At 36.4% G+C, this 12,072-nt stretch overlaps 1 protein-coding gene across 2 annotated transcripts in view; it reads right to left on the reverse strand.

The window, feature by feature from the left end:
• The window catches only part of LOC121861034 (oxysterol-binding protein-related protein 9-like), a 49,827-nt gene that overhangs the window by 34,299 nt on the left and 3,456 nt on the right, over positions 1–12,072 (reverse strand). The window contains exons 4-6 of one of the 2 annotated variants that reach the window (XM_042358517.1): positions 10,991–11,209; positions 10,313–10,421; positions 4,095–4,215 (exon numbers count right to left, since the gene is read on the reverse strand). In XM_042358517.1, coding sequence (XP_042214451.1) covers positions 4,095–4,215; positions 10,313–10,421; positions 10,991–11,209 — 449 coding nt within the window. Of the gene's footprint in view, positions 1–4,094; positions 4,216–10,126; positions 10,422–10,990; positions 11,210–12,072 lie in introns of both variants that reach the window. The other variant, XM_042358516.1, reaches the window with a different exon arrangement.

Here is a 12,072-nt window from a genome sequence, read left to right on the forward strand (position 1 = left end):
TTATTTTTCTATCTATCTATCTATTTGTCCATCTATCTCTCCACCAAACTAACCATCTAACCACTTATCTATCCATCTATTTTACTATACCTTATGTACCAGCCAGCAGTGTCCAGGGTAGGTAGGGGGTCACCACAGGTCGCCATGTTGTCACCACCGCGGTTTCTGGGTTTATTTCGCGTGGTAACACTCGTGGTTTAAGGTCCAAGTTAACACTGCTGCTACATCACTATAGGTTTGTTTGGTTTAACTGTATATACTGTATGTACCGGTATTAACACTTTTGGTTTAACTGTATATATTTACTGGTCTAAACACTTTTGGTTTAACTGTATATATTTACTGGTCTAAACACTTTTGGTTTAACAGTATATACACAGGTTTTAACACTTCCGGTTTAACTGTATATTTACCGGTTTTAACACTGTTTTAAAGGTAAATTAAACATTTGGCTTATCAGTTAAGTTAATACCGGCTGTTTTATTACACAAGTGGTTTAACTTTCTACCAACAGTTAACACATCTGGGTTTAACCTACTAGCAGTTTCCACCACTAGTTAACGCTCTTCACTCGACGCACACGTTCACAACACTACTTAAGAACTGCTAGTTGTAAATTAACCCCCAAGAGCACACTTGTACAGCTTCCCAGAGTGACGTCATATTTCAACCCCTACTCCACCAATCAGCTGTTTAGTACACTACTCCACCAATCAGCTGTTTAGTACACTACTCCACGATCAGCTGTTTAGTACACTACTCCACCAATCAGCTGTTTAGTACACTACTCCACGATCAGCTGTTTAGTACACTACACAATCAGCTGTTCAGTACACTACTCCACCAATCAGCTGTTTCGTACACTACCCCACAATCAGCTGTTTAGTGCACTACTCCACCGATCAGCTGTTTAGTACACTACTCCACGAATGAGCTGACTGGATGCTGTTTAGTGCACTACTCCACCGATCAGCTGTTTAGTACACTACTCCACGAATGAGCTGACTGGATGGCGTTACATACATACAGACTACCTGACTTGTAAACACATCCTTCCTCAACACTTAACACAAGCCAGATAACTAGCTACCGACCTCACAACACAAACACGTTGAAATATAACACACAAAAATAATAATAATTTTTTTTTTAAGAATATCACAAGATGGGAGTAGCTCGCGGTAGTGTGTAGGAGTGTGTGGGAGGCTAGCAAGGCATCAAGCCCGGGTATATGGTAATGAAAATATGTGCACATCATCGAAGTATTAACCGATCAAGGAATGAGTTTGCTTATACGACGACTTGCTACAACACTTGCCAGTTAACCTCTGTGCTGGTAAACAGGAGTAGGTTTGTACCCCACGGTCTACTATCTATAACTATCTCACTTCCTGTATTCCAGATAAGTATGAAAGATTAATCATGTGCTTACGTCAACCTCCGCCCCCTATCTCACACGTACGAATGTAATATAACACAGTTTCCTTGAATGGCAACACCTTTCTGATGCTGTCTCACACATACACACCAGGGCGACATATCATCTCCTTGGACTCCTGGCCATCACGTTATTCTACACTAAGGCAGCAGATCATGACATATTTATAGAATCAGTGATGGTCTCAGGATGTTATAAATTGTCACCATACAGAAAGGAATTTATTCACTTCAATTGAGGATTGTTTTAAGGTACATGTTTCTAAGTCTATCATCCTTTCAAACCTAACCTACTCTAAACTAATCTAACCATGAGGTGTAAAACAGTGCCAAGGTGTGTACAACAATGTCATGGGGTGTACAACAATATCATGGGATGTACAAGTGTCATAAGGGTGTACAACAGTTCCATAGGGGTGCACTATCATGAACAAAAGTTCGCTCCCTCCGAAAGTGAAGCAGTATCGACCCCAAATGAGATAAAACAGCACACCCACACCAGATGACAGTCAGCATAAGTCAGTTCGGAGACTCATTCCCATGACTCAGTTTCACCACAGGGAGTGAACGTTTGTCCACGATAGTACAAGTGTCATGAAGGTGTACACTGTGAGATCTACCAATACATGTACTGGAGGGCAACAAGGACTCATAGTGTTCTGTGATATGACTAAAGACCTAAAGAATAATGCAGATAAATGCGACACAATAAGTTGAGAAATATAAGCATATACAGAGGGTAATTTAATATCATACAACAGCAACAAACACCTCTCATCATGTCCCCAAAAAGTGAGAATGGGTTTCCCTCTCATAATCACAGACATCATGAAGATAATTTTCTGGTGAAATATTGGTCACACTGCTGTCATGGAGCAAATGATGGGGTACTGTATTGCCTACTGTGAACCACTAAGGTCTTCATGTCAGGATACTCAAAATTTTCTTGAATAATGTAGATTGTTTCACAAACCATGTATACTCGTACAACCAGGTGATGACATACAGTACATCTTAATCAACAGTTTCAATTTTACATAAAAAGCAATGTGATTAACCTGCAAATATTATGCCAAAATTTACTGAAGCAAAAGGTAATTTTATTTTTTTGTAACCATGACTTACCTTGTGTTAAAACAATTCATTTTGTTTCACTTATACTCAATCAAGGCACAGTACTGTTATTCATCATGTGCTAGGAGACCAAACCTAACCAAATTTAGTCTTAAAAGGCAATGGTAGTTCTGTACTAAGTAAGAAAACTTGGGTTCAGAGATAAGTAAGTAATGATGCAATTTGTAATTGTCTGTTGCTACTAGAGATTGTGTCCAGAAAGTGGATAGTGGTATTTTGAACCCTCATTATTTAATTCATTTAAAAAATAAATAAATAAATAAAATAGCAAATGTTAACAGAGTTATAAGTACCGGTACATGATTGTCTTGACTCCATTACACATGGAAGCATCATCAAAAAGAGACAGCCAAAAAACTCACTTTCTCTGAATGACAGATTTACTCATTTCCGAGGGTCATGGCTATACTCTAACTCTTTAGGGTACTGTATTTGCACATAGTGCCTCTGTAACTCACTACAGGTACTGTACAGCCAAAGTCCATTCACATGTTATTATATCCAACATATCAGGTTAACATGTTAACAAAAGGCAACAGCATCAATTAAAGTGAAGCCAAACCAACATACACAACACTTCTTACTTCTGAGAGTGTTCCTCCTAGGTCAATGTGACACAGTGCAGTACCGTACTGTAACACACCAATACACAGTAGCCAAACTACGTATTGTACTGTGGAAACCTTAGCTACATGATCCTAAATAAATTTGAGGGTAATTTTCTGATTCTTACAGTATTATGTAAACATATACAGTACAGTAATTTTGAACAACATGAAATGTCAAAAACGTCATGAAATATTGATCTGTACAGTATATAACAGTAACTAAACATCCCAACTTAGTTTGATATCACTTGCTATTTTCACACAGATTAAATTTTTTTTTATCTTGTATAATCCTCCTCTTATAGTTTGTAGTGATACATATAACAACTAAAAAAAAGAATTTTGTAGTAATAATATCACAGTACTGTACATAAACAACAGGAAAATAATATATTGTAAATACTTTGAGTGTCCGAAGTCATTCAATAGTTCATCAACGGGAAGCTTTCAAAGTCATTAACTGCATACAGTACTGTCATACCATCAAAATACTGTACAGTAAACAATTAATTGGCTCTATTTACTTTATTATGTCTCTCATGTACAGTATAGGATAACTCTCACATCCCACAGCAGATTCAATAACTACACTCTTATTGCACTTTTTGTATGTGTGTTTTAAGTAGTAATCGAATCTGACATTTCCATTGGGCAATCAAAGTACTGTACAGGTACTACAGTACTTGGGTTAATATAGATCATACCTGTTTGGAGAAAACTCTGATACTACTTTTTCTTTAAATTCATTTACAATTTCACTCAAAACACCTCATGTTTCTTGAGGTTAAATGAAAATGATCCAAATTAAGGTCAGCAATTATTACATAAACCACACAAATTGATATAATACAAGAGATAAAGAAAAAAATATCCCCATCATCACCAACATGAAAGAACCAAGAAGGCTGTACTCACCTAGGGCTCTGTGATGGAGTGGCACCGGGGAAGTCGTCAGCATCAAAGAAGTCTTCATCTTCTGAGCTAGAGTATGAAGTCTCTGGTACAACATTATCTGGAGGGACTAGTGGACAAGGTACTGGAAACAAGAGGATGAAACTTATAAATATCATAACTTTTTTATTTAATATCTATTCTAAGTGACAAATATAATTCATTATTTCACACACATTATATCATAGATATTAAAAAAACATTACTTTTTCAGCTACTATACGTTAAGTCTAGATGCTAAACGAAAATGAAGTTAGTGAAATGAAACCTAAAATTGTGTTAAGGCTTCCAAAGTGGCATAAGCAAAATGTGTTATGTCCTGATTATCTAAGTTAATTAAAGCTCTTACCACTGACCTTGAGCTAAAGTATTTACATCCAAAAAAGGTAATTAAGCTTCAGAAAAAATCATGCTAAAAGCCCTCAACCTGAATACGGTGAAATGCAGCATCCTCCATGCAAATTCACACACCAGCTGATACAATATTTGTAAATACTGTACAGCAATATCAAAATCAAGTGTATAACTGCCTCAAACCAACGTCCTACTGCTAAGTGGCTCACACAATACACTCATTAAACCAAGGGGTCAGAACACAGGGACACCCATGACATTGGTGGCTGGGAATACAGTAATCTGATGATTGTCGATCTCTTCACATTGCAACCACTGTTCTAAGTAAACACAAAACACCTCAGTTGGTGGGCCTACCATTTTGGATTTGAGATGCAAAGCTCCATTTAGTCTCCAGTCTGCATCTCCATAGATATAAGACAAATGCAGCTTGGTCTAATTTCTACTGCAGTTCAGGGATTAGTTGGATGAATGAAATAATTCAAGGTGTTATTATTCAGGTAAGAGCAATTTTTGGACTTGTTTATATCAGTTCATAGGATTTGTTCAAAGTACAGGTATATAAAGATCCATTCCCGAGTCTCACCTGCAAGCCAGTGAAATGGCATTGGCTATGAGCAGGCTATATCAAGGGGAAAACCTGACCTAGTTTGCCTTATGTTGCTCAGTCAGCCAGCAACGGTAGTTTTATTACAGGAAATAGCTCATATTCCAATTAGGCAATTCCTCGTGTGATTTTGAATATGGTAACAGAATATTCTTTTCAGTATCACCGGATTAACTCTATAGTGAAGTAGGTCGCCTGCAAGTAATATTTGGAAGAAGTTAATGTGTCTGTGGAGGCTGTCTGGCTGTTTCCTCGCCTCTAGAATCAGAATCCCAGGGCTTCTCAAGTTATGATGAAAAACTGAGGTGAAAAATATCTCCCTTGCATTTAGAACACTTAATACCACCCCTTCCATTTCTAGTTGGCTTCCTGTACAAGAGCTGCTTAGCAGTAGGGAGTAAGTTAGAAATGGAGGAGTGCTCTTGAAATTCCTTTTCCTAACCAGATCTGTAGCCAAGTGGCTTTTATACCCCCGGTAGAGGACAGTGAGGTGAAAAATAAATGGAACTTTGCATCTGAAATCCATATGAAAGGACTGACAACTGAGGTGCAAGGAACATACAAACTACACTACTGAGACACAGTTCTGAATGACCACCTTGCTTCTAATCTCATTTCTTATCAAACGATGGCTGCAATGGGTAGCGATGGAAAATAATAGTCCAATTCAACACCATTCACCAATGTCATGGGTTTCTCTGGACCCTGAACCTATGGCTTGGTAAGCACATTACATGAGCTGCCAAGCTACAGGCTCAGTTAGAAAAGGGATTTCAGGATCAATCCTCCACTTTTAATCACGTTACAACTTATTCAGAATATGTAGCTAACTCATTGAATGGGTTCTGACAAAACATTCAAAATATAAATACTGTAAGACAAAAGTTACCAAGTATAAAAATTAAAATTAAAACATGAAAACCTTAGACCTGAATCACAGAACTGCACAAAGCAATTTGGGTTTGTCTGGGGATAATTAAAAAAATACTGATTACAGAATATAGCATTACTGTTTACTTACTCTTCATTTTAATTAATGAGCCTCATAATTCACACCTGCTGAAGACATTTTCTATCAACATCCTTCATGCCTTCACTCCAGTATTCCTCTGTACTGTATCAAGTAAATCACTCCCACTTGCCTCACTCAACTTCACTCTTCTATTTATTTTCTTCATACGTTCAACTCAATAAATCATTCTCTCCACAATACTTTGAATCCTTTTGACTCTCACATTCCACATTATATCCAATCTTATATACAGTAATCCACTGGCAGATACCAACATCTCAGACTTGCTACAGTTATTTCCAGTTTGGAATTTCAAAACCTCCGTCACAAACCAAAACCGTTTAATTTTGAAACTATCAAGACACTGCTCAGGTCAAAATTACACACGCTTAATACCTCCATTATCATCTGATCACCTGGTGAGGACTGGGAGACTTTTTCATTCTATCTTGGCTTGTTATTGTATAGAAGTAGTTAAGAAACCCTAATAAAACATGAATCCCCTTGATAAGATTCTATTACAGTCTCCTCTGAAAGCAGTAATGAAAATCTGATTGAAAATGGCACAAACTAGAAAATTATTTAAAAAATAGCCACCAGGAGGCTTCACCACCCCAAAGCGGTAAGACACACCCCCTAATGTCAATGCGAGTGTTTCAAACTTGAAGCTAATCAATTAGAAGGATTCTTGAGGCAGCATCCAATTTTAATAACAAGGAAAAAGGTAAAATACAATATTTCCCTGAACTGGAATACCAGCTTAAAGATATTAGTCTAGAAGCTTAATGAATGCTTCAGTGTATACAAATAGTGGCAGAGTTAACAAATAACTTTAATTCTAACAGCAATGTGGTGGAAGATTCTAAGAAATCAGTGAAGACCATAATATAAGCTACAAGTAGATACTGTATTAAGAAATGGACACCCCTTCAACGCACACATGCATGCAAAAACTCACACACACAAATAGTAAACATAAACAACTGTAAAAATTTCTTCAACCTCATCAGGACAAAAATATCACCAGTCGTTGAGACATTCCTATACAATACACTACTAACCTGTTGACACATACTGATGGAGATGTGGAGGAAACTACCATTATGTAGGTCTTGTGGTAAAACATAAAAGAATTACTGTAACCCTTTGAGGACAATGGTTTAAAATCTTTAAGAAGATGGTTTAATTACTTTTAATGGTAATGGTTTAGGAGTTTGAGGAGGATGCTTTGACACTTTTAGAATAGATGGATTAAATAGGGATTAGCTTAACCCAGGGATTCCCAAACCTAGGGTCACAAGCCTCATCACAAGGTGCCATAGAGCTCATGTGTTAAGGTTATACTTTATAACTGTTACATTTGATGCCTGGTTAGGTTAAGGGAATAGTGCGGTCATTTTCCCAAGGTAAAAAAAGCAGTTGAGGTATGTGAGGTCTGGTTAGGTCTTTGGATTAACATCAATTACCTTAAGTTAAGGAGACATTCCAAATAAAAAAAGACTGAAATTTTATAAAAATCGATTTTTCTCATATACTCCAGCAGTCAAGTTGAAGCTGGCAATTTCTCTCATTTCCCTCATTACTGTACAGTACTTACAATTCACAGCCACAATAGAATTGGATCTTCATGACACAGTAGACCTTACGGGGGAGAAGCAGGAATAAATGTAATATTTACACAACCTTTCAGCAAACCTTCATGAGAGATCCCCCGAGCTGCTGACTGAGTCTTTTGATTTTGCGCAGTTCCCATACAAGACTGATGCAAAAAAGTGTGGCTCCTTTGCTTTTGAAATGGCAGATTTTCAGGTCTACAATGAAACAAGGATAAATTTTGATATCTGGGATGACCTTAACAAGTTTTGTATGTGCTTACTGAAGACACACAGTGGTCAAGAATCATGCTGTTAAGAGTTCTAGTACAATTTGGAACTGTCTCCATCTGTGAAGCAGCTTTCTCTTTAATGGTGTACATAATATCTAAATATTGTAACCATATATTATCAGATACCAACTTAGAAAATGGCTAACTCTATGAAATTAACCACATACAGTATACTTCCAACTATAGAAAAATAATCAAATATTCATTTGCACATGCAATGGCTTGCCCTGTCTCAGTTACTTACAATTACATTACAGATTTGTAACTTTTTTTTTACATACTTAAATATATGTACTGTACAGGGGTACTTAAACAATACCGTTGTTCATCTTTAGACTCCTCATTAATATGCCAAGATTTCAATAAATGCACATTGTTACATGCATGTGCCTTGTCTATCTTATCAGTGCAGAAAGTAATGTACATTTGCATTATATGAATTCAGAAAAAAAATTTTTAATGTACTGTAATATTATTTACTTCAACTTTCCCCATCTTTGGGTATTTTTACTGTAGAACGTACTATAATAAAACTTTATATACAGTACAAAACTACACAAGATAATCTTATTGCATTTGAGAGAAAAATATCATGCAGATGCATGAGTTTCATGCATATTTCATGACACTTCACAACTCTGATCTAGTCTTCCTTAACCACTTGGAGTCATACTGAATAGCTGACAACAGTAGAGTGGGTACCACTGAACGAAGCTTGAGAACCCCTGGTTTAACCCTCTAAGGATGATAATTTAAGATGAAGAACGTTTAACAAATTTAGAATGATGGTTTAATTACATAGTGAGGATGGTTAAACTCTTTGAGGATGATAGTCGAACAAGATGATGATTTAACACATTTAGAATGGCCAGTTAACTACTTAATGATGATATTTCAACTTATGATCATAATTGTTTAAACGATGTTAGCCTAACACCTTCACAATGATGGCTTAATCAATCAATGGTTTATCAATTAAGGATGATGATAGCTAATATCATCATCCTCAAGGGGTTAAGTAATGATACCTTGAACATCAGATACAGGTAGCACAATCAAGACGAAGTGACAGAAGTGATGATTTAAGAAGATAATCACTGGGTGGAGATGCCATCATCAGTGAAGAAGTACAGTATTTAGTGACAATAGTAGTTAGAAAAGGGATTGATCCTGAAACCTAATCCTGTGACCTGGCCCATATAAAGTAACTCACATATTCACACTAATATTTAATAATGCTAAAAGTCAGAGGGAAAAGCAGTTAGCTCTCTCTAGCTATAAGATGTTAACAAGGACACAACCATACTGTGAGGAGGAGTGGCTGGAACTAATGGATGGAAGCCTGGAATCCAATATGGCCTAATGTCTACAGATTTTTGTGGACTCTCAACCAATGGAGACACAGTGCTATAATACAGAAGTCACTTATGGAGGGCATCAAGTCAAAACAGACAAGAAAGATTAGCTATTACCAGTACAAATGACAACAAAGCTCACTTCTTTGTGGCATATACCGTACACCCAATTATATAAGTGAAGGATAAGCAAACATACCGATACATTTCAGCACTATTCCTAAAACAGGATATAGACTCAACACAAATTGAACTCAAAACTCTACCCAAATGGGAGGCTAATGCAGACATAGGTGTACCGGTGACAATATATGGTCCCCTATGCTACAAATTGCAGAGCTACAAGTTGAGACCCACATTCTTTTTACATAAAGCTATTTTTTGGTTATCTAATATACAAGCACTATTAATGAACTGTCTTTCATTTAGATCTGACAAGACCAATTACCAAGTGAATTGCAGTAATGCATTTCAGTTTTGTTAGTGTGAGCAAGGACAACATGCAGAATGTCTGAAGGTGTTACTGTACATAGACAAAATGCTAAAAATTCAGTGATATTTATTAGAAGATCATGCCAGTGCATTGTTCTCCCTAAGAATCTGATATTTTATAGGCAGCTTATGGTCTGTCCTTCAAAATGTAGGACGCTCAGAGAAAAAAAGTAGATTCTACAAGCAAAAACTACATCAAAAAAATATTAAGAGAATCAGTCTTGCATCCTTGAAGGAGAACCTTGCAAGATGAAGTTTTTCACCACACTCGACAACATACAGTTATCTCACCTGGACTTCTTTGTCGCATTCCTACAAGCGTATTAGTTGCCTCAGCACACTCACGGCCTACTTCAATCCCAGTGCGGACCGCTGGAGACACTGTGAGTGGTACTCCTTCATCCTCTGCAGTAGAGGTCACTACTCCCACCCCTCCTCCTCCACCTCCTCCTACTCCTCTATCACAGACTCCCTCACCTCCTCCGACATTTCCTCCAAGGGATGAGGCTGATGAAGATGTTCCTTCTGGGATGGCGTTACATGGATGATACACACCATTAACAGGAAAGGCGGTGTTCTTGGCAATCTGTAATGAGGAAGGATAATTTATTGAGTGTTGGCAATAATTCAGCTATCCTACACAGACTTTGGGGATCAAAGTTTAAGCTGAAAATAAAAAAAAAAAAAAAAAAAAATTATATATATATATATATATATATATATATATATATATATATATATATATATATATATATATATATATATATATATATATATATATATATATATATATATATATATATATATATATATATATATATATATATATATATACTTTTTCTTTAGTAAAACAATATCATGAAAATGCTTATACAAAAGGCTTGGTTTACTGCTTCAGCATAATATTACAGACATTCGTATTTTTTCTCCACAAGCCAATTTAATTATCAGGTTTTTATGCAGGGACCAGGGGGTGGTTCTGAGTAAAACCATTCTTTAAAGTCCCTTAATTTAGGCATAACCAATTTATGAAAGGGTTTCATTCATGAAAAACATTTCATAATTTTGTTGTAAATCAGCTCACATTTTCCCACAAACTCCCATCATAAAAACTGAGATATGTTCCTTACATTAAGTAGAATTCAAACTGCTGACCTGTAACAAAACTATCGAGTGTTTGATGGACTCCAGGACACTGTTGACATTGTTAATAACTTCTTGGCAGCGCTGTCGGTCAGCAACGTCCTCAGTTGACCCCGTGTGTTTCTCAAGCGCGCTGGTCTGTTCAATCAGTAGTTGGAGGTAGACATCACTTTCTGTTAGTTTTTTATCAAAGTCTGCCATTGTTGGAGCTGGTTTGCTTGGGTCCCACCTCTGCAAAATGTTATTACGGTGTAAGAAATTTCACTTAACAAAATCTCCTAACATGTTGCCTACAGACTTTACCCTTTACCCATCTTTGTATCGAGTGCTTCATGGTATAAAGAAACCTCGAACAAGACAAAATAGTGATAGGGGAAGAGATGCAAAGCAAGTAAAGAAAGCAACAGGAGAGGGCTAAAACAACAAGTAGAAACACAGTACAATTCAAGTAAAAATAGTTCCCACTGTTATAACAGGGTAAGGAGCATGAAAACTTAATGGGAATAGTCACACATCATTCTTGATAGGCATTAGGCTATAAAACTAACCAACGAGGGAGTTTATGACACATATGTTGGTATTTAGCTGATCTGGTTTAAAACAGTCTTTGGTAAATTCATTAAATAAATTAAAATGTGTCATAGAAAAAAGAAAATATGGATAAAAGAACAAACAGATTATAAAACCCTTTGCTATAGACCCCGAGTCTTGTAATGTCAGGTGATAATAAACAAAATGTAGAACACAAAAAGAAACAAAATAGAGAGTAAATGTGAACAGAAATATGGGAAAGAAAGGACAGAAGAATAATGATGGGGAAGATTGAACTGGAGAGAGTAATGAAGAGAGCTTTAATTATCTAAATTACAGGCATTCCCTGAGAAAATCTTACATCTTATTGTAATTCTTATATTTCATAAAGATAAGATTTTAATGAAATCACAATTTCTTAGCATACAGGAATTTAAAAGGAAGTACAGGTACTGTACTGTGCAGCATCACATACAGTATATACTGTAAACACAGTCCAGTTATCTCCTCGTTAGCCAGAATAATTGGTGCAGAGCGGTTTTGGGTTCGAGAGATTCCCGAAT

The sequence above is a fragment of the Homarus americanus genome, unplaced genomic scaffold (assembly GCF_018991925.1).
Source record: "Homarus americanus isolate GMGI-L3 unplaced genomic scaffold, GMGI_Hamer_2.0 scaffold52806, whole genome shotgun sequence".
NCBI lineage: Eukaryota > Metazoa > Arthropoda > Malacostraca > Decapoda > Nephropidae > Homarus > Homarus americanus.